This window comes from Podarcis gaigeae (assembly GCF_964106915.1).
Source record: "Podarcis gaigeae genome assembly, chromosome: 15".
Classification (NCBI taxonomy): domain Eukaryota; kingdom Metazoa; phylum Chordata; class Lepidosauria; order Squamata; family Lacertidae; genus Podarcis; species Podarcis gaigeae.
This window is the reverse complement of record NC_139692.1, coordinates 19040580-19068351: the sequence shown is the minus strand read 5'-3', so window position 1 is coordinate 19068351 and position 27772 is coordinate 19040580. Positions and strand designations below refer to the sequence as shown.

Below are 27772 nucleotides of genomic sequence, written 5' to 3'. Positions count from 1 at the left end.
ATGTATTTCTCCTATTGCCACTTTTCTAGAGAAAGAGGTGCTGTAACTCACCATGAACGCCTCCCTTGTTCTCTTATAATGGCAGTGGCACCTACCAGAGAGATGATGGAACTGAATTCCAGTGAATTCCCACTGGAAAAAAAGCCCTGCAAACATTCTGAAATCCCTTCTAGAAATTGCCAACAGGTCACCAGGGCAACTGGATCTGTCCCACCATTTATTTATTTGTTCATTTATTAAATTTGTATCCCAGGATGGCAGAGAACACAAGATAAAGCATCTTACAAACAATTCCTGTACAGATTCAGGCTGGAAAAAAATATCTGAAAACGCTTGTTGGAAGAGGGAGATCTTCAGTAGGTGCCAAAAAGACATCAGAGACAGCACAACTCTGATGTTCAGATGGAATTGCTCTACAGTGGTACCTCGCAAGACAAAATTAATTCGTTCTGCGAGTTTTTTCGTCTTGCGAATTTTTCGTCTTGCGAAGCACGGATTCCAATAGGAATGCATTGAAACCAAATTCCCATAGGAATGCATTGAAACTTGAAAGACGTTTTCGTCTTGCGAAGCAAGCCCATAGGGAAATTCTTCTTGTGAAGCAACTTAAAAAATGAAAAACTCTTTCGTCTTGCGAGTTTTTCATCTTACGAGGCATTTGTCTTGCGAGGTAGCACTGTATCCAAGTTTTGTTCAAAGTAAGACAATTAACTCAAACTTAAGAGAAGGAAGCAGTAGTCAAGTCAAGCATTTGTTGTTGAAATTAGGGGTGGCCCACCTTTTAAAGTAAGGGGCCTGTATTCTCCTGTCCCCAGCCAACCCTCCAGGGCCCACATGCCCACATCCTTATTTTTTTATTTTTGACAAAGTAATAATCATAAATAAATAAGAATAAAAATGTGCACCTCACCACCAAGACCATTCCATTGTAACTATCCAACCTCCCAAAATTTCAACACCTCTTCCGATGGTTTGACCCCTTTCCGTTTTAACAGTACGAATTCTACAAACACCCTCCATATCTCCTCGAAATCATTTCTCCTGCATATTCCCCGTCTACCCTTAATGACACATATTCATTTATCATTAATAGCTATGTCCCACACCTCTTTGTATCATTCTTCCATTTTATATTCTGCTTGCCCCTTCCACTTCCTAGCTATCATAATTCGTGCAGCTGTCAATAAATTTGTGAGCAAGTCCTTCATAGCGTGTGAACCTTCCACCCCATCGTAAATTGATGCCCACGTCCTTGTATATACACAAGCAGGCTTCCCCCTGAGGAATTCTGGAAACTGTAGTTTGTTAAGGGAGAGTTGTGAGGAGACCCTCTGCTCCCCTCGGAGAGATGCGATTCCCCAGAGTGTTTCAACCAGCAAGGGAGCTCTGGGTCCCCCACCCACATACCTTCTGAGGAAAGGTTCCATATTGGCTTGTTTCTGTTGGGGGCCGAGGCAGGTAAGCCAACATGTGCTTGGCAATTGGAGCCTTCGCTGGGGGGATGGAGTTTCTTCGGCTTCGTGACTCTTCAGACTTCAGCCTCCAGTCGCCAGTGTTGTTGCGGACACAGAGGCCGTTGTCTGGCTGCAACTCCATGCTGCTGCTAGCCAGGGGCAAAACCATCATTTGTTTCAGGCCAAGGTGGGGGCCTAACCCAGGGCCTTACGCTTCCTCCGGTGAAGGATCCTTCCATTACAAAAAAGAGAGAGAGCAAAGTCAGAAGGAAGAAAATAAAAGGAGAAATCTAGAGGAGAAAACAAGAAAAAGGGGAAAGAAAGAAAACCAAAGCAAGTCAGAGTAAAATGAAAGAACTTCCTGCTCTCTGCAGCTACATATGGTATTCTTTAAGGTCCAACCATTCTATCTTCTATAAACCAGTAGAAAGCAGCTCCCTATGTTCATTCCTCTGGGTCGCGCCGTGGTCTAAACCTCTGAGTCTCTTGAGCCCACCGATCAGAATGTTGGCAGTTCAAATCCGTGTGACAGCGGTGAGCTCTGTCCCAGCTCCTGCCAACTCAGCAGTTCGAAAGCACACCAGTGCAAGTAGATAAATAGGTACCACTGCAGCAGGAAGGTAAACGGTGTTTCTGTGCACTCTGGCTTCCATCATGGTGTCCCATTGCACCAGAAGTAGTTTAGTTATGCTAGCCAGATGACTCAGAAAGCTGTCTGTGGACAAACGCCGGCTCCCTTGGCCTGAAAGTGAGATGAGTGCCACAACCCTACAGTTGCCTTTGATTGGACTTAACCATCCAGGGGTCCTTTACCGTTTACCATACCTGTGAGGGACAATCTATCCACCTGGGTCTTGTACCGCTTGAGGTTCTAAATGGCCTCAGCTCAACATACCTGAAGGAGTGTCTCCACCCCCACTGTTCTGCCTGGACACTGAGGTCCAGCTCCAAGGGTCTTCTGGCGGTTCCCTCACCGTGAGAAGTGAGGTTACAGGGAACCGGGCAGAGGGCCTTCTCGGTGGTGGCACCTGCCCTGTGGAACGCCCTTCCATCAGATGTCGAGGAACAACTATCTGACTTTTAGATGATATCCAAAGGCAGCCCTGTTTAGGGAAGTTTTTAATATTTGATGTTTTATTCTGTTTTTAATCTGTTGGAAGCCGCCCAGAGTGTCTGGGGAAACCTAGCTGGATGGGCGGGGTATAAATAATAAATTATTATTATTATTATTAGCTCTCACAGACAACCTTCCATACCCAGACCAGTTCAAAACCTCATTCTTCAGAGTATTATGTAAGCTGCACAGAGGAGATTCCCAGTTACAACATGATTACGAAAGTTGAACTGGCTTCCTGGGTCAGGAAGGGGCTCCTCCCTAGCGAATCCGCAGGAGAAATATGCAAGCTTTCCATTTTTACCCGCCTTTGCTCAGAATACACCTGATTTAGGCTGAGGTCCTCTTAAGCACCAGATCCTATTAGAGTCTGGCAAAGGTCATTTCAAAAGGTTAGCTGGGCTGCCCTGTTTGTGAGCGGGCACCAGAGGCCTCTGTCCTCAAAGCGAGAGATATATCAGTCCCCAAAACATCTTGCCTATCCAAACAGACAATTTCTTAAAGATAGGGGAGGGGGGAATTAGATTCAGTTTGCATTAAAAAGTGAATTTCCTTAATTCATGCTTTCCAAAACAATTTGCGAACAACAACACAGCCATCTTTTGAAATCTACGCTTCTATGAATTTTTCAATGCAGGCAAAATTGTGTGCACTAAAATGTGCCCAAAAGGGTATTTATGAGGGAAAATATTAGGGGAAATTACTTTACAAAAACGTATATATTAGGAGAAATTTGCAGTAAAAGGCTGATGAATTTTCAAGACGATTATAAAAACACCCACCCACAAACTGATGTTAGAATGTGAGGAATTGAATTTGAGAACTGGAGAGTCACAGATTCACCTACCCCTACCTAAATGGACCAAGGTTTCCTAATCCCAAATTGTTACATTTGGATTATTAAAGACTCCCATGTTTCACAGATGGAGGTAGCAGGATTGCAGCAGGACCTTGGGGAAAGAGAGAGCTACTCCACACTGTAATCCTGATGAAAATCCTGCTGCCACTGCTTCTTGTGCTGAGTTAGGCCAATGGTATATCTTGCTATATATATGGTATATCTTGCTATATATATGGAACAACTGATTGGTTCAAAATTGGGAAAGGAGTACGACAAAGCTGTATATTCTCTCCCTGCTTATTTAACTTATATGCAGAATTCATCATACGAAAGGCTGGGCTGGATGAATCCGAAGCCGGAATTAAGATTGCCGGAAGAAATATCAACAACCTCAGATATGCAGATGACACAACCTTGATGGCAGAAAGTGAGGAGGAATTAAAGAACCTTTTATTGAGGGTGAAAGAGGAGAGCGCAAAATATGGTCTGAAGCTCAACATCAAAAAAACGAAGATCATGGCCACTGGTTCCATCACCTCCTGGCAAATAGAAGGGGAAGAAATGGAGGCTGTGAGAGATTTTACTTTCTTGGGCTCCATGATCACTGCAGATGGTGACAGCGCCACGAAATTAAGAGACGCCTGCTTCTTGGGAGGAAAGCAATGACAAACCTAGACAGCATCTTAAAAAGTAGAGACATCACCTTGCCAACAAAGGTCCGTATAGTAAAAGCTATGGTTTTCCCAGTAGTGATGTATGGAAGTGAGAGCTGGACCATAAAGAAGGCTGATCGCCGAAGAATTGATGCTTTTGAATTATGGTGCTGGAGGAGACTCTTGAGAGTCCCATGGACTGCAAGAAGAACAAACCGATCCATTCTGAAGGAAATCAGCCCTGAGTGCTCACTGGAAGGACAGATTGTGAAGCTGAGGCTCCAATACTTTGGCCACCTCATGAGAAGAGAAGACTCCCTGGAAAAAACCCTGATGTTGGGAAAGGTTGAGGGCACAAGGAGAAGGGGACGACAGAGGATGAGATGGTTGGATAGTGTCTTCGAAGCTACAAACATGAGTCTAACCAAACTGCGGGAGGCAGTGGAAGACAGAAGTGCCTGGCATGCTCTGGTCCATGGGGTCACGAAGAGTCGGACACGACTAAACAACTAAACAACAACAAATATCTTGCTTAGCATTGCCTTTGCCCTGAGTGGCAGCAGATCTCCAAGGTTTCAGATAGGAAAGGTTCCCAGTCCAACTTTACGCCTTGCCATTGGCTTTGCAGCCTCTGAGCACATACCACAGTACAACCAACACCCTCTTGCAATCAAGGGCAGAACAACTGGGGTTCTCCCGATGCTGGATTTATGCACAAGCTAAATAAACTACAATTTGGAACCTCAGGTTATGCTGAGCCTCTAAATGCAAACATGTTACTAAATTTAAAGGTGTTCCATATGCAAATACAGATGTACCTTGGAAGCCGAACGGAATCTGTTCCGGAAGTTGGTTCAACTTCCAAAACATTCAGGAACCAAGGCGCGGCTTCCGATTGGCTGCAGGAAGTTCCTGCAGCCAATCGGAAGCCGTGGAAGTCACGTCGGACATTCGAAAACCGGAACAATAATTTCCGGTATTCGATTTTTCGGGTGCCAAAACGTTCGACTCACAAGACGTTTGAAAACCAGGGTACAACTGTAGGCTTATTGCAAGATACATGTGTTAGTTTGATGGTTAGCTTTTAGTTGCATCCTTGTCTATGTACTGGTAAATAGAAAAGTTTATTGTTTCTGTTAGAATAAGACACCTTTCATTTTTATTTTGCCAGTGCTCTAGGGCAGGCATAGGCAAACTCAGCCCTCCAGATGTTTTGAGACTACAATTCCCATAATCCCTGACCACTGGTCCTGTTAGCTAGAGATGATGGGAGTTGTAGTCTCAAAACATCTGGAGGACCGAGTTTGCCTATGCCTGCTCTAGGGCCTTGATGTAATTTAGGGGATCAGCACATCTTAAAGCAGCCTGGGGCAGGCCACACATCCTTCTGGCAATCGTCTCTGCAATTATGGATCTTCTCATTAAAGAAAAACCTCTGGCAAGCTACCAGGAAACCTTCAAGTTTCCATGGAAACAGTTTGAAAATTTATTTTTCTAGCTTTTCATTAAGATATAATCAAGGCACGCACATCAAAAAGAACAAAATGATAAATCTACAAGTGTTTGAAACTGTAAAATGGGACTGCTCCAACTCAGCTAAAATTGGATATACAGTGATACCTCGCATTAAGAACTTAATTCTGGAGTTCCATTCTTAACCTGAAAGTGTTCTTAACCTGAAGCACAACTTTAGCAAATGGGGCCTCCTGCTGCTGCTGCTGCTGCGCCACTGCTGCACAATTTCTGTTCTCATCCTGAAGCAAAGTTCTTAACCCGAGGTACTATTTCTGGGTTAGCAGAGTCTGTAACCTGAAGCGTCTGTAACCTGAAGCATCTGTAACCTGAGGTACCACTGTATAAGAATTTGACACTGGCTGTATGGCTCAATTATTAAACATATATGCATTTCATGGAATTGTAGAGATAGAAGGGACCCCAAGGTTCAAGGCCCTGCCATTGGTTCAGGTCCTACCCTCCAGAGCAGGAGAAAACAAGCATGCTCCCTCCTCCATGTGACAGCCCTTAAGATATGGCTATCATATCTCCTCTCAACAGCCTCTTTTCCACGCTAAACATACCCAGCTCCCTCAACCATTCCTCATAAGGCTTGCCTTGATCATCCTCTATACTGGATTTACCATGCAGGAAACTTGCAACTGAGGCCAGCCAACCAAAACTTTAAAAACTCCAGCCAAGGACAGACTACTCTCTCGCAAGGCAGGCTGCTCCCCTATCAAACAGCTCTTCCTTTTAGGAAGTCCTTCCTAAAGTTTAGCTGAAGCTAAAGTGTCACTTGATTAACCAGTATTTTTGATAATCACTTTATATTGCTTTTGTATGCTTGCCTATAATAATGTACATCACCCTGGTGTTTTGTGAGAGGACAGTATATAAATACTTTTATAAACAAATTAAAACTCACCCACTCATTCTATTCCTGCAGCAATGGAGAAAAAGGATCTTCCATTACACAGAGCCCTTTAGATATTTGAAAAATGACCTCATGTGGCCCTCCCTCCCCTTAATAATAACAATAATACCTTTATTGTCATTGTACAACATGTGTACAATGAAATTAAACGAGCTTTCTTCCCTTAACCTTCTTATCTTCAGGCTAAACACACACAGCTCCCTCAACCACCCCTTATAGGACTTGGTTTCCAGATCTTTCAGCATTCTCCATACATGATCCAGTTTGTCAGGGTCCTTTCTGAAAACTGGTGCCCACACTGGCCTGAGCAGTGCAGAATAGAGTGGAACTTCCTTCTACTTCCTGTCAACTGGACACGAGGGCTGATTGATATATCGTCCAAAACCAGTTTGAAATCCAGATCGTGATATCGGTTTCATAGGTTTTGACTTGGTAATATATCATGAATCGTGTGTGTGTGTGTGTGTGTGTGTGTGCACTTTGCAAAAATCACAACATAGGAAAAACCGTGAAGTCATCCAATGCCTCTACATATTTCAGACATTGTGATATATTAGTATATTGCGATGTTTAGCTGGTGATGTATCGTTATATTGAAAAGCAGATATCACCCAGCACTGCCGGACATAACAATAACAACAACAACAATTTATTTGTACCCTACCCATCTGGCTGGCTTTCCCCAGCCACTCTGGGCAGCTTCCAACAAAGACCAAAAATACACAAAGATGTAACACATTGAAAACTTCCCTGAACAGGGCTGCCTTCAGATGTCTTCTGAATGTCAGGTAGTTGTTTATCTCTTTGACATCTGATGGGAGGGTGTTCCACAGGGCGGGTGCCACTACTGAGAAGGCCCTCTGCCTGGTTCCCTGTAGCTTTGCTTCTCGCAATGAGGGAACCACCAGAAGGCCCTTGGAGATGGACCTCAGTGTCTAGGCTGAATGATGGGAATGGAGATTCTCCTTCAGGTATACTGGGCCGAGGCCATTTAGGGCTTTAAAGGTCAACACCAACACTTTGAATTGTGCTCAGAAACATACTGGGATCCAATGTAGGTCTTTCAAGACTGGTGTTATAACTGTGTTAGGACAGCCTAAGATTGCAGTAGCCTTTAAAACACCTGCATCACGTGCCTCACCAGTGTTCAGCTTATCCTATTCTAAAAGCAATATACAGTGGTACCTCAGGTTACAGACACTTCAGGTTACAGACTCCACTAATTCAGAAATAGTACCTCGGGTTAAGAACTTTGCTTCAGGATGAGAACAGAAATCGTGGGGTGGTGCGGTGGCAGCGGGAGGCCCCATCAGCTAAAGTGGTGCTTCAGGTTAAGAACAGTTTCAGGACCTCCAGAACGAATTAAGTTCTTAACCCGAGGTATCACTGTACAGCATACATGCTAAAGGGAGGATTCAGCTAAGTTGTTTCATGTGTGGAACAAGGTCCACTCATGCTACAATTTCCCCTTCTCATCCTGCACCTTCTAAATTTGAGCTGGGGGATTGAGGGGAAACCTAGAACAGGTTTAGGGGACACACACAGGGAGGAGAGGGAGGAATAATAGCACTGTAGTGTTGGAAGGGACACCAAGGCCCGATGCAGGGATCACAGCTATAGAATTCCTGACAGATACTAATTGGAAAAGCTTGCAAATACCAGATAGGCTTAGGATTTAAATATGTAATGTGATAAATCAATATGTTGAAATTTAGATTAGGAAAGTAAGAAAGATCTTAAGTGATTAAGTTAATTTTATGAGAATATAGGTTTTGGAAAACCATTAAAATGATATACACTGAAATTCAACCAGGGCGATACGAGGAAGTCACTTAACAATGTTAATAAGATTAGTCTTAATAAGGTTATGATTTATGTTTTTTTGTTTATTTGTTGGTATGTTCAAAAATTTGTGGAAAACCAATTTTAAAAATTTGATTAAAAAAAAGAAAGAATCCCTGACAGATGACCATTCAAACGCTGTTTAAAAACCTCCAGTGAAGGAGAGTGCACCTGATTCTGAGGAAATCCATTCCATTGTCAAACAGCTTTTACCGTCAGAAAGTTATTCCTAATGTTTACTCAGAATTGCCTTTATTTCAATTCAATCCTCTGGAGCAGCAGAAAACAAGCTTACTCCATCCTCTATGTGACAGCCCTTCGCATATTTGAAGATGGCCATCCTATCACCTCACAGTTTTCTCTCATTGCATGGGTGTACCTTATTTCTTGTGCACACGCCCCACTTAGCATGACATTGAATTCCATCCTAAGGGCGATGGTAATGATGATGATTATATATATGGCAGGGGTAACCAACGTGGTGCCCTCCAATTGTTGATGCACTCCAGCTCCCAGTAATAGGCCCTGATGGGGGGGACCATTTGACCATTAGGTCCAGTCATGGCCGACTCTAGGGTTGCAGCGCTTATGTTGCTTTATTGGCTGAGGGAGCCAGCGTACTGGTCATGTGGCCAGGATGACTAAGCCGTTTCTGGCAAGCCAGAACAGCACACAGAAACGCCATTTACTTTCCTGCCAGAGCGGTACCTATTTATCTACTTGCACTTTGACGTGCTTTCAAACTGCTAGGTTGGCAGGAGCAGGGACCGAGCAACGGGAGCTCACCCCGTCACGGGGATTCGAACCGCCGACCTTCTGATCGGCAAGTCCTAGGCTCTGTGGTTTAACCCACAGCGCCACCCGTGTCCCCATAGGCCCTGATAAATGAGGACAAATGTATTCCATAGTGTCTCCTGATGGTGAGTGGATAGGGAAAACCAGGAATTCTAGGAACACAAGGCTGGAATTTGGGGGATATGCATGTTAATGGCACAATCCAAAATGACTTGTGTACATTGGGTGTGTCCAGCCATGTCTGAAACAGCTATGGTCGCTTTTCTCCATGGGTTCATGTGACAGCAGCTGGGACCAGTCACAGTTCCTCATTCCAAGGTTTAGAAATTACATGGACCCTTCAAATATTAAGAAGTACTAAGCAAGCGCTTTAGAGTGCATTTTGAGTCCAAATGAGCTAGAAGCAGCAAAGGCTGCCATTTGCATCTCAGTCTTCAGAAGACATCCATGAAGATTCGAAAAAGTGCAGGCTAAGAAAGACAGAGATGCAAGAATTTAGTTCAAAGTGACCTTCAAAACCAGGGATCTGCCACTCGGGCCGGCATGAGGGATGGATGATATGTCGATTTCATTTTTTCAATCTTAAATTAGGTTCTCCACATTTCTGCAGCAATTTGAGATCCCTTGAAAATCCCCATGAAAATTCATCAGCATTGTAGTGTGAATTTCTCCTAATGAACACACCCTAGCATGCAATGGTGACTAATATACACCTATTTGCAAGCAATTTCCCCCTAAGGCAATGCATTTTTTGCATGTCGCTTGCTCGAATATATGCATTTTTTTGTACACATTGGCTTGCATCCAATACTCATTCTATTCAGAGTAAACCCATTAAAGTTAATGGATGCATCTAATTTAGATACATTCATCTCAATGGATCTGCTCTTAGTAGAACTTAGCTGATACAGCCTAAAGTTTGGGTGGAGAATTGCATTGCAAAATTCAACGGTTTCAATTCAAGAAGTGCAAACTTAATAGTTTCTTGTTAAACGTGCACAAAAACAAATTTCTCCCCCATTCCTATTGACTGCTCTGCAAGAAATGCTTGAACCCACAGCACTGCCAAAACTGCAAAAGGAAAAAAAAAAGGGGGGGACCCATCAGGGGATCTATACTGCAGATGGACATTAGGTTTTTTTTTAATCTTCTCTCCCAAGAACATTTGGTGAGGGTGCTAAGAATGATCCATTAGAAGAGCTCTTGCTACCCACAATATATATAATCCACAGAAGTAATCTGCATGCCTCTCTGTGGATTGAGGATGTCTGTATTTGCACAGACCCCTACAGGGCAACCCTAATGCTCCCAGCTGGAACTAGCTGGGGCAAAAGAGGACGAAAGCTAAGCAGTCTAAAGTCTAGCGAGAAAAACAGCCTTTCCTTTAGCTGGTGATTTGCTGTGATTTGCCTTCCCCCTTCCCATCACGCCCCTGTCCATGCCAGATGGCAAGTGGTGGCAGGTTAGAGGTTGGGTTTGACCGCTCTGGTGAGGGATCTCCCGTCTCAGTCACGGGTGTGTCAAAATAATGGGTTTACAGCCAAGTCCAGTTGCACATCCATGTTTGGTTAGGGTGTGGGGGCTGACAGTGTAATAGCAGATGGCTAAGCCAATTATGTGACATAATAGCATTGCCCAGGCTGAAGAGGCAGCAAGCATCTCTTAGCCCTTCCCTCCAGGCTCAAAGCAGTCTGAGCAGGTGCCAGGTGGGAGGAGGAGGAGGAGGAGGTTGGATGGGCGAAGCCTGAGAACCTTCTGCCCCATGACCCTGGCAGCATTTCACAACACTTAGTCAGGGAACTGGTTTCATCCAGCATTCATGCAAATAGATGCACACTTTCATGTACATATTTGCACAATTTCTTCAGCATGCTGGTCCTGTGCTTCGCTCCCCCTCCTTTTCGGGTGAGAATTTTCCTGCTGGAAAATTTTAGAACCCTACGATTCTGCAAGTGTTCGCATCGTGCAAGAATGGAAAACTGCAACAGAAAGCCAGCTAGTTCGAATTAAGGGACAATATGCACATTGATCCTTCATGAGAATTGGATGCTGGACTAGATGAGCCTTTGGTTATGATCCAAAACATCATAAGCACTGCTGCCAGGCAGGAGATCCATTCCCCAACGTCACCAAAGTCCTCATCTCACTCTCACCTGTATCTCTTGTCCCACAAAAGGTACATTTTATTTGCCCTTCATACTTTACATCAGTCCCTCCCCTTAGCAGGTCACCTTCTCAAAGCTCTGATGGCTAATTCTTGCAAGGGTGACCTCTTCCAACTACCAGCTTCTGCTGAGAAAACATCAGCCACCCACTGTGGGCCATTAGCAAGCAATTTCCCAATCAAAGGAATGACTGGCTAGCAACCATGACGGATTCCTTAGAGCAAATCTGGGGAACCTGCAGCTCTCCATATATTGCTGTGCTACAACTCCCATCATCCCCGATGAACTGGCTATTCTGGGGGGAGTGGGCCACACATTTCCTACCCTTTACAAGTGCCTTGTGACTGCAGTACTAAAGCTCCTGCGATGCTCTGCTTCTAATACATCTCATCCTAGATGTTCAAAATACATGCCAGAGGTTCAGAGTACCCACAGGCACACCTGTCCAAGCCACCTTTTTGATCCTTCCTGATCAGGTGTATGTGAAAAGACATCTGGCAGCTGGGAAAGGGAACACAGTGGTTCAGTGGCCCAGTTGTGAAACTGGGGAATTGGAATGGTCTGGGGAATTGGATGGGGGAATCACTCAACTGAAGAACCTGTGCTTTGCTCAAGGAAGGCTTCCAGTTAGATCCACTATGTCTCCACCTAAAAGGGTATTGGACTCCAATGGACCAGTAGCCTGTCTCAGTCAACATAAGGCAGCTGCCTATGTTCGTATGAACAGGACTTCATGGCCCAAGAGTGTGGCATCACAGCTTTTTGTATTGGTTCTCCCCTCCACACCCCAACATCAGTTGGAACATCAGTTTGGAACACTCAAACAACGGGACCTTAGGAATGTTGAGTCTTGTCAAGGAAGAAGTCAGAAGCAGAGGAGAAAGGCAATACATTTAGAGCAGCGGCTGGGAAACATCTGTAGATCTCCAGATGCTGGACCCCAACGTGACTGCCAATTAGCTACTGGGCTAAGTCCAAGGTGCTGGTTTTGGTTTATAGAGTCCTATACACCTTGGGACCAAGATACAGGTATATATGGTTTCTCTCCACCAGCAAGAATTTCACTTCTGGCATCTTTCTGTATATGCATCCTGAGAATGAACTAATGTGTTCTTGGAATTAAACATGCAGGGGCATAGCTCTAAGAAGAATCAGGATTATAGCAGCTGGGAAGGGGTGATGTAACCCTTTCCTCCCCTGCTACCGTCCTGAGCAAAACCCTTCTTCTGAAGATGTTCTCTGCACGAGGGAGGGGGATTTTCCTCTTTGCACCTCCCAAAGCAAATGTCAATTTCAGAAGAAAGATTTTCATCAGAACTATGTCAGGGCAGGAAAGAATGACATATATTCTTCATGGCAGTTACGACGCCAAGAATTATCACATTCACATGCACAGCCAGCTAATACTATTTGCATTTAGAAAAAAAGAAAAAAAACCTTCATGTTAAATGCAAACACATTAATGTCAAGTTTAGACTCTGAAGGTGCCTATTGGAGTGAGGGTGGCATCATGGTATCGGGCAGACACCAAAAACATTGGGTGGCATCAGGCAAGCCTGCCCCTGTCAGCCTACCCTACCCTGCAGGGTTACTGGGAGGGCCAAATGGAGCAAGCCCATTCATGCACTCCTTGACAAAGTCCTTGAAGGGACAGAAAATGCCAAGTGACATCGATGTTCACACTGAGGTGTGGATTTTAAGGCAAGCATGTGTAAAAAGGTAAGAAACCAAAAGTAAGTCTGACAGTCCAACCAGACAAGGCAAGGGCTGCCTTGATTGAAACGACAGTGTCTGACATTTTAGCAAGTATGTGTGTGGAGACAGAGGGGGGATTCTCAAGCACCATTTTGCCCCACTGCCATTTTCCTAATGAAAATCTACACAGACACAAAGGTTCCATGGCCCATAGGGATTAAAACTAGCAGAGGGTGGTCCATTAAGGAAAATGGGGCACTTTGCCACCAACCTCCATCTGCCTCAGTGAGCCCCCAAGTGCCTGCCTTCTTATTTTATTATGATTATTATTACACTTATATTCCACCTTTCATCCAAGGAGCTCAATGTTGCTTACATACCATAATTCTCCCCGTTTTATTCCTATTATTATTATTATTATTATTATTATTATTATTATTATTACTACAGTGGTACCTCGGGTTACATACGCTTCAGGTTACATACGCTTAAGGTTACAGACTCCACTAACCCAGAAATAGTACCTCGGGTTAAGAACTTTGCTTCAGGATGAGAACAGAAATTGTGCTCTGGCGGCACGGTGGCAGCAGGAGGCCCCATTAGCTAAAGTGGTGCTTCAGGTTAAGAACATTTTCAGGTTAAGAACAGACCTCCGGAACGAATTAAGTACTTAACCCGAGGTACCACTGTACTGGTATTATATCCCTAGCAGGAGTCAAGGTGGCTTGCAGATTAAAATGGGAACCACTAAAATAAAACATAGAATTCAAACTATATACATATATAACATCTGTATAAAAGCATACAAATTATTACAACGAAGTCAGCATGGCCCCAGTCCTTTCAATAAAGCAGTCAATCCCCCCCAAAGCCTGTTGGAACAAGAAAGTCTTCACCTGCCGGCAGAAGGACAACAAAGAGGGAGACTGTCTAGATTCTCCAGGGAGACCATTCCAGAGTCTGGGAGCAGCCACTGAGAAGGCCCTCTCCTGTGAGCCTGCAAGTATGGCGAAATTAAGAGACAGGCCTCCCCAGAAAATCTCAAAGCCCAGGCAGGTGGTCTTTCAGATAGCTTGGGCCTAAGCCATGTAGGGCTTTAGAGGTCATATGCAACCACGGCTGCACAGATGTTATTGGCCCAGAGATGGAAAGAAGATAAAGTTCCTACCAGAGAAGAATGGCAGATGAAGTTGATGGACTAGTCTGAAATGGCTAAAATGACCGGAAGAATAAGAAATCAGGAAAACCAAAATCTTAATAAGGAATGGGGAAAATGTATAACTTATCTTAAAGACCATTGTAAACAGTTAAAATCGTTAGCAGGATTGGAATATCACTTGTAGTTTAAGGGTGAATTCTAGACACAATGGAAATGTGAAAGATTTGGATGATCATAAAAGATGTAGGAGGAAGTGATTAATAACAGGACCCACAAAGGGGAGGATGGAAGTCCAGGAGATTCCTCGGAATCTTGTTTTAATGATTTATGTTTGATATATCTCTGTAAAAATTTAATTTGAATAACCAAATATATTTTTTTAAAGAGGTCATAACCTGCACTTTGAATTGTGCTGGGAAACAGCCAGTGGAGCTGTTGCAGCAAAGGAGTCGCATGTTCCCTATAACCAGCTCTGGTTAACAATCTGACCACAGATATTTGAGCCATTTGAAGTTTCTGAACTATTTTCAAAGGCAGTTGCCCTGCAGAGCATGCTACAGGAATCCAAACGGGATCTAACTAAGGCATGTGTCACTGTGGGCAAATCAGACATCTCAAGGAACGGGTACAACTGGTGCACTAGATTTAACTGTGCAAATGCAATTCTGGCCACCGCAGAGACTTGGGCATCCATACTTGGGGCTAAGCCCAAGAGCATGCCTAAACTGTGAACCTGTGTCTTCAGGAGGAGTATTAACCCATCCATGATAGACTCAATCCCTTTTCACTACTCTAAAGTTAAAGGTAAAGGTAAAAGGACCCCTGACAATTAAGTCCAGTCGTGAACAACTCTGGGGTTGCGGTGCTCATCTCGCTTTACAGGCCGAGAGAGCAGGCGTTTGTCCGCTTCCACAGACAGTTTTTCTGGGTCATGTGGCCAGCATGACTAAGCCGCTTCTGGTGAAACCAGAGCAGTGCATGGAAACGCCGTTTACCTTCCCACAGGAACGGTACCTATTTATCTACTTGCACTTTGACGTACTTTCGAACTGCTAGGTTGGCAGGAGCTGGGACCGAACAATGGGAGCTCATCCCATTGCGGGGATTCGAACCACCGACCTTTTGATCGGCAAGCCCAAGCGGCACAGTGGTTTAACCCACAGCGCCACCCGCGTCCCTTCCTCCATCTGACCAAGGGCATCCCTGCATTGTCTTGTTTTGTCTGCCTGGATAATGATGATGCTGATGATGATTATACTACCCTTCACCCGGAGATCTCAGGGCAGTTGACAAAATAAAAACACAGCATAAAACCACAAAATAAATCATTAAAAAAAGTAAAACAATACTCCCCACGCTCTCCCACAAACACATTTAAAACGGTATAGGATGTTAGCCAAAGCCTGTTTTAAAAGGAGTGTTTTCGCCTGGCGCCTAAAGATGTACAGTGGTACCTTGGGTTAAGTACTTAATTCGTTCCGGAGGTCCATTCTTAACCTGAAACTGTTCTTAACCTGAAGCACCACTTTCACTAATGGGGCCTCCCACTGCCACCGCGCCACCGGAGCCCGATTTCTGTTCTCATCGTGAAGCAAAGTTCTTAACCTGAGGTAATATTTCTGGGTTAGCGGAGTCTGTAACCTGAAGCGTATGTAACCTGAGGTACCACTGTATAATGAAGATGCCAGACAGAACTCCCTGAGGAGAGCACTCCACAAATGGGGAACTGCGGAAACCTCGAAACTCGGGGCAACTTCTCCCAGTGGTTTCACAAAAGTGTTAAATAGCATATGAGGTAGGTTAGGCTGAGGCAGACAGTGATTGATCTAAAGTTCCCCAGTGTGAGACTCATGGCTAAGTGGGGATTTGAACTCCAGTCTCCCAGGTCCTAGTCCAGCACTCTAAACACACTGGCAACCAGTCAAGGGGTGGCTTTGCCAGTCATTAGCTCAGGCCCCAAAGTCAGCTGGTCTCCCTGCCTTCTGCCCCACCAGTTCCACTGATCATCGGCTACCATTGATAAAAAGCCTATCTGTGCACACAGGCTGTGTATATCTGACTTAGCTTACCCCATCTGCCTTTTGCAGATCTCGGCGGCTCACAAGGAAATCCTCCTTGGTCCAGACAGAAGTCGATGGAGGAAGGATTCCCCCCTCTTACCACTCACAAAATATACCATGTGCCTAGGCTGCTCATGCATGCATAGCCCCTCCAAAACAAGAAAGGTGAACACACCTGGCAAAGATTGCCAACTGACCCACCACCTCCTCCTTATGAACATATTGAGTCGGGGTTATGTTTCAAACCCAGGAGGAGGAGGAGGAGGGAGAAGGGAAACCCAGCTACTCTGCACCAATCGGATTTGTGGTGTTCCTAGCCGTTCTTGCTGTAATCCTCGCTGGCGCACATATTATGAAATGCCAAGTTCCTGGAAATCCTTCAGCAGTGAGAGAGCTGGCAGGCAACACTGCGGGGAGAAACCCTGATTGGCAACACAGGCAGTGCCTGCATCCCGTGCTGCGGTGGAGCAAGAGGGATGCGGGTGGTGCCCCTGTCACCCAGGGGGATATTTGCCAACCTTCAGCAGACCAGGTGAATGATGTTTCTCAGAGAGAAACCCACCAAAGCTAAGCAGAGGGAGAGAGGTGGTTTCCCTTAGTCTTGCATGCTGTTGTAACATAAGAAGCTGAGGTGACACCATTGATCCATCTAGCTTGGTTGTGTCCACACTGCTAGAGGGTACTACCAGTCCTACCTGGATATGCCAGGCATTGAACCTGGGACCTTCTACCACTGATCAGTGGCTCTTCTCCTAAAACCTTGCATTTTTCTCTTTTGAAAACCCATTTATTATGACGAGGGTTTCCCAAACTTGGGTCTCCAGCTGTTTTTGGACTCCCATGATGCCTAGTTAGCAGGACCAGTGGTCAGGGGTGATGGGAACGGTAGTCCAAACAGAACTGGAGACCCAAGTTTGGGAAACCATGATTATGACGAACCAAAATGTCACAAAACAGCAAGCAAGTTTCTGGGTCCACCAGAACTCTTCATCAGGCTGGACATTGAGTAGGTCAACAATGTTTAGGCAACACGATAACCATATATATACGTAATAGACAATCTTTATAGAATTCCTTCAAACAATAACAAGTTCAAAATGAAATCTTAGACTCAAAGTCTCTGAAAGTCTTTGAATGAAGTGAGGTACCAGACTTTGTAAGATAAGCTGTGAAGCTTTGTGTGTTCAGCAAATAGAATGTCCAACAATGAACAGAGATTCCGGATATTGACTGCTGTTTCGTAGATCTTCGTCAGCGAGGTGGGAGAATATAGAATTGTTTCATAAACCCATATTATTTTGAATGAATATATGTGAATGTAAATATCAAATGCTGTGGAGCAGTGCTCATGTAATAATTATTACATGAGCACTGCTCCACAGCATTTGATATTTTCATTCACATATATTCATCTCTTGGCAGATGGCACCCCTATTGCATCAGTGCTGTCACGACCATAACATAGGTGGCCAATTGAGGCCGCAAACAAGTGGCTTATTTAGGGCTACTTGGCAAATGCATGCAGTGGCTAGATCCAAACAGAGGACAGCCTGGTTCAGAATTTGACTCTCAAGAGTGAGTCTTGGGAGGCCTAGCAGATGACCTCAGTTAGACCACTGTTTGTTCACCCTTGGTGTAAACCAGCCTTCCCCAATTCAGTGCCCACCAGATATTTTAGCCTATATATTTTAGCACAGCAACGGTGGTCAGGGATGATGGGTGCTGAAGTCCAAAACATCTAGAGGGCTTGAGGTTTCAGAAGGCTGGTCTGCATCACACACAATATGTGACTATCAGAAGAGACCTGAAGCTGGATGAGAACACAGGTCCATCTAGCCCAGCTTCCTACATCCCACCATAGGCCTCTAGGAACCCAGCAAGGAGAGTTTGAAGGCAACAGGTCTCTGCTGCTCTCTTACTTCCTCGGATATTCACTGTAAGAATGAGCAACAATTCATGAACGAAAATTCATCAAAATCTGCACTTTGATGAATTTTGCAATGCAGTTCTCTAGCCAAGCTTTGTGTTTGAAAATGCGTATAAGGTTTGCATAAAAATGCACATATTAGTAAAAATTGTGTAAAATGCATTACACTGGGAACATGGTGTTGCAGACATGTGTATATTAGGCAAAATTGCATACCAAAATGGTTGAGTGGTATCCAACTAAAGTGTCAATGATAAAGCAAAGACTTCCACTTGTGCAGTGGGATTTCCCCCTTCCCTCTCTTCCCTCTGCACCACCCCCAATCTGCTCCAGAGAGTTGGGGAGACCTTTAGAGCAGATTTAGGGGGTGCACAGTGGGGGAAAGGAGGAGAGAAAGTTCCTCTGGGAAAGTGGAAATCCTTGCACCAACAGAATGAGTTGCACAGGTCAACAACTGAGACAACCATACACTGGAAGAACTTGGCATTAAAATGCTGGTGAATTTCCAGAATGGCTTTTAAAATAAGAATAATTTTAACAATTGAAAGCTGGTGTGGAAATGTGGAGAACCAAAGTTAAGCCTGAAAAAATGAGAAACAGTGAGGAACTGAAATTGACAGATGCTTCCATTGACAGATGCCTTTGGTCTCACTTCCTGGAAATGATACAAGATTCCAAGACACACCCCACTCTGGATCCCTCCCTCCAAATTGTCATCTAGGCACCAGGGATTGGAAACAGCTTGCAAAAGCTGGTTGGAAATTCATCCAGCTGCTTCTGGGCAGTTTTGGAAAGACAATGCCTAGCAAGAGATGGTGGGCCAGATCAGGGAAAGAATCAAGGTGTTCACAAGGGAATCAGGTGCTGCAAGAAACAACCAGGACGAGTGTCCAAGCCGGTGGCCACCAAAGGTTTTGGACTACCAACTCTATCAGTCCAGCCAGGGCTGGAGGGGACTAGGCTGGGAAAGGCTGGCCTAGGAAAATGCAGGCAGAAAGCAGAAATAGTTCCTTCCCACTCCTGACAGCATTTCAGGTCCTCCCTGACTCCTGCTCTCTCTCTTTGACCTGACAAAATGCAAGCCACTTGCTATATCCTATGCACCCAACTAGCCCATTTTGGGGGGACATTGCCAATCCCTGTTCCTGACAAAACCCTGCCCCTATTTTTTTGCCATTCTGAGAGCTGCTCTATTCTGTTAGTGGGTGCAAAGATGCACACGCTATAATTCTTCAGGTTTCAAATATCTCCTGCATCTATTGTTTTAATACATCAGATGGGGAGGTATCTGAATGCCATCAGTGGGGTGGTGAGAGTGTCAGACCAGGGTCACAAAAACACCAGCTGGAATCCCCATTTGGACCTTCTCTTCACTTTACCTTTCTGAGAGTTCTGCCATGAAGATAAAACGGGAGGGGGGCACGAAACGCCTTGGAGGTAAAGAGGAGTATATACCTAGTGAGCAAACAATTTGTGCACCAATCACACTCGTGTGGATGCAAAAATCCCCACGACCATTTCCCCCTTCACTGCCTGCACCTGGGTAGCAAATATGGGCTGTGTTTTGCGTAACACCTACTCTCCAACAAATACGAGAATTCTCTAGCAAAACCCTGTAGGCGTATTTAGTTGGAAACAGCAGCGCAGTCCTGGGCATGTTTACTCAGAAGCAAGTCCCACTATATTCAGTGATGCTTAGTTTAAGGCAAGTGGGTAAAGGATCACAGCCTATCTCCCCTTAAGTTCAATGGGGTTTACTCCCTACAAGAACCAACCCAACCCAATTATCCTACCAAAACACTCTCACAGAGCAATTCCATCTGTATTTATTGGCAACTGAGTCTCAGTAGGCTTGGTGGAATTTACTCCAATGTAAGTGTGCATAGGACAGCAAGCTTAATTATTATTTTAAGTCAACTGCTATGGTCAGGTTAATGGGCAGCAAGCAACAGTGGGCAGTGGAAGAATGTACAGCACCTCGGGCAATGACGCCTGGGGAAAAGCAGAGGCCTGTTACAAGCAGTACCCAAGAATGTTCCAGTTTTCATCTGTGAAATGTCAGTGGGGACATTAAATGGCTACTTGCACAAAGACAGGGATTTATTTTTTTTTAAGTCATCCAGGAGGGCCTTCAAGTTAAGTGTGCTCACAGGATAATTTCCTTTCTGGATTCATGAGCTGGGATTGGGAGGGGGGCATTTCTGTAAACCACCAGGCAGCGATCCCACTAAAGCAGAGGTGTGTGTGTGTGTGATGGGGAAAGGTAAGATCCACAGACAGCCTCAAGGGACCTTCCTTTAAGATAAATGTAAAATCGCATTGCAAAATAGCATCGGATTTAAAGATGTTTAGCTATGAACCAGGATATATCAGTACACCTATTATAAGATATAGGTAGCCGCAAGGAAATAGGTTGTGGTCTGAAACACTGGGATGGGGGGCGCCACCCCATCACCCCCACCCTAAACAACACCCAAGAAAGGAGCTGGCTGCCATGCTAAATTGTGAGGGACACAGACATACATTGAATTACCAGTCCACTTATAGACAGGGGAAAAAGACTGGGGGAACCCCTCTTCTTGGGAGAAGTAGAAACCTGATCATATATCTATGTCTGATTACATAACCAACTTTTTGGGAGAATCAAAGGTATTGGGGGCGTGTAGGGAAGCCATATATACTATACATTCACTTATCCACTGTAGAACTGTCGCTTTCCTCCAGTTGACTTCAGCGAAAGTGAGAGACCCAACCACCATCCCATTCCAGCCCCTTGGTGTTCAGAGTTGGTGGCAAGCAATACACCTACCTCATCTCTCCAGCGGAGTGTGCTGCGGGGGCCGGATCCAGCGAGCCCCAAAGGCACAGCAAATTCCCGTCCTTTCTGCTGTCGCTCCTACTGGATTGTTAATCTAGAGCCCCTTGCTAGGTCTTCAGCTCCGGGGTCATTGCACTCCCCAACGCGTTCCCATCCATTCTGGAAGAGGCAAAAAAAAAAAAAAAAAAGCCAACTAAAACCCCCCTTTTTTTCTTCCCCAGTTTGTGCGTTCAGAGCTGGTGGGGGAGATGGAGAGAGCCAGGCGGCAGCCTTCCAATCCTGTTCTGGGAGAAGAAGGTCACCCGTTAATCTGTCTCAATGACACGCAGAATTACCTCAAGATGATTTAATCAGAGAGGCCTGGGCAAGGAGGAGAGACGCTGGCTGGGAGACTCCAGGCCCCACAGGGTTAATCTCTTGGAGACTGAGGCACATGGTGGGTCCATGTTGCCCCCTGCCCCCCTCCCCACATGCACATCTGCCGGCATCTGCTCTAAACTTCCAAGCTCTTCCATGCGTTGTGTGGGACAGACTGAAATGCTAACCGTCAACTAGAATGAGAAAGCGATGGTAATTTAAAGGGGAGAGTAAGACACAATTCCTGACCTGAGTGGGGAAAGGTGTCTGGATTTCTGCTCCTCCAGAGAACCAGGACAGAACCTGTCTACCCCAACGGCCCGAGTTTCGCTTTCCGCACCTAGAAAAAGGCCTGAATGACACCTACCGAGAGGAGAGATTAAGAGTCTATATTTACACCTGCTTATGAAGGAGCTAGGAGGAGATGTGCTCACGGAGAAGGCAAGTGGAAGAGAAAGGAGAGGGCCGGCCGAGAGAAGACATTCAGTGGTGGCCCTCGCAAGGAGTTGGGTGCTGAGTGCCTGAGGAATGATGCTAGGAGACATTAGGGGTCACCACCTTGTTTGGTGCATGGGGCAGATTTGGAAATGGAAAAAAGCATCATGGGCTCCACAGAATAGCTACTTCACAGGACCAAAATGAGTGATGCTCAGAACCAGCCCATTCCAAAGACAGGTAAAACATCTGCACCTCTCTTTTCCCCTCCAAAAAACCAAAACAACACAAAACAACAGGCCAGAAATCAAGCAACAGTTTCCCCACCCCAAAGAGGCAAAACATGCTCTCAAAATCCCAATATTCCTCAAACGAAAGGAAAAGCAGGCAACTCACTCTCAAACAAACCAGAGCAGGGAAAGAACCCTCAAACAGAGCCTAAAGCATTCTGGGGAAGAGGAAGTAAGAGGTCAGGAGAACTGAACTGAGCTTTCCAGTCAGATCAGCATCCCCTTCATCCCAGGTAAAAGAATTAATTTCCAAAAATCAGGTATAAAAAAATTAAATTTTGGAAGGGAGCCAGGGTCTTGACTGGTAGGGGCAGGGGTGCCAACTTAAATAAAATGTATCATTATATATTGATATATCACAGTGTTTAGCTGGTGATATATCACAATGTTGAAAACCAGATATCACCCAGACCTGTTCCTCAGTCATCAAAATGTCTTGGGCCATAACTGTCTACATTAGGTCTGCCATAGCTGGCATTCGTCCATCAAAAATAGCGTCTGGGCATAATTATCGAGTATTGGTTATAAATGGCCAGGAAAACCCAGGTGTATCGGAAGTTGTTTTTTTTAGCAAATTTCCCAAAAATTAGCTAAAAGAACTTCATTTTTGTGCGGGGATTTTGCACAAAAAGCTCAACAACTTTGCCATAAAACAAAAGCTCAACTTCTGTGTCCGGATTTACACTTTTTGTAATTTGGCAACCCTAAATATAGTGCAAGAGTAAAGTGGGGGGGGGGAGGCAGTCAACTCTATCAGCATCTCATAGAAGAGGAATACTATACCCTGGAAATGGGGGGGGGGTGGCACCCTCCTTTTTGGTCAATAGGGTGCCAGAACAACAAAGAGCTGTGCATCACAAAATCAGTGGATTTCCTGTAGGAATTATTTTTTAAAAAAATATTTTTTTGTGTTTTTCAATTTTATACATTTCAATAATTTTACAATCATTTTAACATTCCGAAACTCAACTTCCTTCTGCCTCTTTCTGCAGTTCCTTAAATTTATTTTTTATATTTCCTGCTTATTCCAAATTAACTTAACCATTTATTCATCTACTTTAAATGTATACTCTAATAAAACTGCAGGTTATTACAACAATCCTGCCAATGTCCTTATCTGTTTACAGTTTGTTTGTAAATATTCAATAAACCATTTCCATTCTTTTATTAAAAGTTCGTTATCTTGATTTCTTATTTTTCCAGTAAGTTTTGCCCTTCCTATTCCTACAGCAATTATCACCCTCAGAATAAAACTTGCCTGGTAGACTGAAAACAATCCCATTCCTCATGAAAAGTCTTTAAGAGGGTGCCATTTGCCCAGTGTAAACTCTGTGGTTGGAGAAGGTTTTTGAGAACCTCATCTATGACCACCACAGCCCTGCAGTGATGCACAGAACGGTACAAAACTTAACTTTTCCTGCAAGACACCATCTTGCCTTCTATGTAGAGACTGAAAGGGACTCCCTTTCACTGCACCGGGACGGAAAAATTCTCAACCTAGCTCAGAGGCTGCAATGGTACTAAGTGAATCGTAAATCGCTTTGTGGTCTATGAAATATTCTAAGTCCAGAGACAGGGAGAGGATAAAAGCCAGGAAAATCTGCAGACTACATTTAAACCTGTCTCCAGCCACACAGGGAGGGGGGCGGGTTAAAAATAGCAATGGTTAACCTGTTGGTTATAAATAACTACTTAGCCAGTGTTGTAAACGGCTCGAGGATTATTAATACATATGGAAGGTTTTAATCACTTAGTTGCTTACTGCCAGAGTTCAGGTAAACGATGTCTAGAGGCATCTGCTTCAACTGCAATTTGCATTTGTGGTTTCAGGGATAAATGCAGTCTCCCTCTTTTCCTAATCTGCATGCATGGCACATGTACTGATGCAAGGAAAGGGTCGTGGAGATACTCAAACCAGGACCCACCATGCTAACAATAAGTAGATCACTGGTACTTAAAACATTTCCGCTTCTGTGTAACCCATTCAGTATGTTTCTGGGTGCTATTCAAAGTATTGGTTTTAATCTAAAAGTCCTAAGGTGTTCATTCCTGTACAAATATTTCCCTTTGAGGTCTTGCACTATGTTGCTCTCCTCTTCTGACATTAGAGCATCATTCTTAATATTATTCTATATTTATTTATACAGTGGTACCTTGGGTTACATACGCTTCAGGTTACAGTCTCCGCTAACCCAGAAATATTACCTCAGGTTAAGAACTTTGTTTCAGGATGAGAACAGAAATTGTGCAGTGGCGGCGCGACAGCAGCAGGAGGCCCCATTAGCTAAAGTGGTCTTCAGGTTAAGAACATATTCAGGTTAAGAACGGACCTCCGGAACGAATTAAGTACTTAACCTGAGGTACCACTGTACCCTGTCTTTCCCCCAACAGGGAGTCAAAGTGGCTTAAAGATAAAAATAAGAACAGCCAAAAGATTTTTTAAAAATCAATAATTTAATACAATGGTGGCAGTGGATAAAGATGTATTGTAACTTTTGAGTAGATGTTTTTGGTAACAAAAAAGGGGGGGTGAAACCCACAGAAACAATTAAAACATTACAATAAAAACAGTATGGCACCAAACCCTTTCATTAAAAGCGGTCAGTTCCACAAAGTCTGTTGGGACAAGGAAGTCTTCATCTGCCATCAGAAGGACAACAAGGAGGAAGCCAATTGAACTTCTCTAGGGAGGGAGTTCCAGAGTCTGGGAACAAACTTTGCCACTTTTATTCTCAAGAGACAATGGAGTACATCTCTGGGTGTGAAGTTAAGCAGTGTGTATGGAGATCCTGTGCTATCCAGATGAAAAGACACACACACCCCAGCCTCGCTGATGTGGTAATAATAATAATAATAATAATAATAATAATAATAATAATAATAATAATAATAATAATTTATTTATACCTCACCCTCACCCATCTGGCTGGGTTTCTCCAGCCACTCTGGGCGGCTTCCAACAAAATAGTAAAATACAATAGTGTGTCAAACATTAAAAGCTTCCCTAAGCAAGGCTGCCTTCAGCTGTCTTCTAAAAGTCAGATAGTTGTTTGTTTCCTTGACATCTGATGGGAGGGTGTTCCACAGGGTGGGCGCCACTACCGAGAAGGCCCTCGGCCTGGTTCCCTGTAACTTCGCTTCTCACAGTGAGGGAACCGCCAGAATGCCCTCGGCGCTGGACCTCAGTGTCTGGGCAGAACAATGGGGGTGGAGACACTCCTTCAGGTATACTGGACCGAGGCCGTTTAGGGCTTTAAAGGTCAGCACCAACACTTTGAATTGTACTCAGAAACATACTGGGAGCCAATGTAGGTCGTTCAAGACCGGTGTTATGTGGTCTTGGTGGCCGCTCCCAGTCATCAGTCTAGCTGCTGCATTCTGGATTAGTTGTAGTTTCTGGGTCACCTTCAAAGGTAGTCTCACATAGAGCGTATTTGCAGTAATCCAAACGAGAGATAACCAGAGCATGCACCACTCTGGCAAGACAGTCTGCGGGCAGGTAGGGTCTCAGCCTGCGTACCAGATGAAGCTGGTAGACAGCTGCCCTGGACACAGAATTGACCTGTGCTTCCATGGACAGCTGTGAGTCCAAAATGATCTGCTAAGTGCCTCCCCTGTTGGCATACTTTGCAATGGCTGTTTTAAGCAAAATGAATTTTATCTTGTTTTAAAACTGGAACGGTATGTCCCCTTTGAAGATGCATCTTGGCATAAAGTTGATGAAGCCATGTTCTTTCAAGTTAGCCTTCCTCACCTACTGGTCTCCACCTGTTTGGACTACCACTCCAATCAGCCCCAGGCAGCACAGCACAACCACAGGGAATCCGATCTGGATGTTTTAAAACAGACTTTGCAGTCTATCGCATCTTTAGGTCTCAGTTCAGTAAAACAAAATTTTTGTTCCTGTGAATTTCTTGAGCACCACTTCTAAATTCACGAGAGTGTGTATATGTTGCAATGGGAGAGGAGCTCTGTGGTAGATTTCACTGGAATTGCTAGCTGATCACTCCAGCTGTATACTTTGCTTAAAATAACTAACACTTCTGCAGCAACTACAACACGAGTGGGGAAAGGCAACGCTGTCACCTGAAATAACAACAACAACAACAACAATTTGTTTATATGCCACCCATCTTACTGGGTTCCCCCAGCCACTCTGGGCAGCTTCCGACAAATTAAAACATCATCATAAAAAAATGCAAGAGTTTGATTTGTAAAAAGCAGATTTATAGGAAGACTTCAGCCTCAGAGTCAGTAGGTAACTTCATCCTAGAATCAAAGAATTGTAGTGTTGGAAAGGAACCAGGAGGATCATCAAATCCACCCCCTTTGCTTAACAAAGAAGGATGTTCCTACATGTTTAGAGGTTCCTTATTCTTATTATGTACATAAACATCTTAGGGCTGAGCTCTGAAGACACAGCCCATGTTTCAGTGCTAAGTCCAGGCCAAAGTGAAGCTTTTGGAAGATGTGGAAATTTATCAGCATTGACTGCTTGTACTTTACTCGACAATAAAGTAGGCAGACGAGTAAGAAGAGACAGGGCAAATAAACATGATAAATCCCAATGCTAGGCAAATCCACACATGGAGAAACAGATGGGGAAATCATATAGGGTGGCTGAATGAACCCCCAAGGATGTTTGGAGGCTGGAATGTGCTTGCTTAGGGTCGCCTTCCCTAACCTTGGAGGGCTCTGTCTATATTAAGGAAAAGCTCCCATCAACCCCAGCCAGCACTCCACGCAGTCCAAGATGTGCAGAGGGACCTGGCTGTGAAAGGCTGGTTTAGGAGATGAGTTGACTGATTATTGCAGTGTGGTTTTGTCAGCATTTGGCTAATAGCATGCAGAAGAACTGATATTGCAACCCAGGAAGCAAGATTATTCTATATTTAGTTCCCTCCTCATTAAAAAAAAAAGTTAGCAATTTATAATCTTAAAAGGAGTTCACTGTGTGCGTACACAGTCCCACACAGAAGCAGGGAAGGTTGCAGTTGATTGCTCCCACCTTGAACAGACTGTTTCCTACAACCTCTCCATTTATTAACTAGTACACAGGTCCCAAGAAGCTACTTGAAAAGACAGGTGGCATGTGCATTACACCGATTGCAAAAGTTCTCCAGCAAGCGACCTTCATAAGCTGCTCCTTGAGCAAACTGGGCCTGTCACCTCTGACCCCTGAGTGGTCTTGTGGATCCTTAAGTAGAATCGCATTCTATACACAGCTGTTTTCTCTGAGCTTTGTGTATTTACTCAGTATCTGGAGAATGGCCAGGTTTGGGGGGGTAAATCTGAAAAATGATGAATACTCCACCCTCTGCAATGGGGAAAAAAGGCTCAAGCACCACTCAAGAGAACCTTTCAAAGCTCATTTTAAAGATACATTTCCTCAGCCCAAGGGCTCGTTGGTAGATGTTGGTCTTCTACCCTTGCCAGCTATGGTTTGGAACTTCTCACGGGACAGAGAGACACTGGTTTGTTGGTTTGTTTCTTCCTTCCCCATTATCCAGATCAACTCATCTCCCATCCATGTTTTTCCTTTCCTTCTATAGTCATCTCCCTTATTTCCTATCCAGAGCTTCTGGACAATGGAGCATTTGGCATAATAGAGACCATCTGTCCCAGCTAACTTGAAGAGACGAGCAAAATATGAGTTAACCCCCCCCCCCCCCGGCTAATTGGTGAAAAGATCAACATGCTCTGCCAGTAATGTGGTAATTCTGCAGAGGCGGTACT

At 44.5% G+C, this 27772-nt stretch overlaps 1 protein-coding gene across 3 annotated transcripts in view; it reads right to left on the bottom strand.

Moving 5' to 3' along the window:
• Positions 1-21609, bottom strand: part of LOC310832329 (G protein-activated inward rectifier potassium channel 4-like) — a 33447-nt gene extending 11838 nt beyond the window's left edge. Inside the window, exons 1-3 of one of the 3 annotated variants that reach the window (XM_083714024.1) lie at positions 21561-21609; positions 20946-21113; positions 1408-1686 (exon numbers count right to left, since the gene is read on the bottom strand). In XM_083714024.1, the coding sequence (XP_083570150.1) occupies positions 1408-1626 (219 nt within the window). In that variant the 5' untranslated portion in view covers positions 1627-1686; positions 20946-21113; positions 21561-21609. Of the gene's footprint in view, positions 1-1407; positions 1745-16218; positions 16397-20945; positions 21114-21560 lie in introns of those variants that run through there. The other 2 variants (XM_083714025.1, XM_083714026.1) reach the window with 2 other exon arrangements.
• Between the last annotated feature and the right edge of the window lie 6163 nt (positions 21610-27772).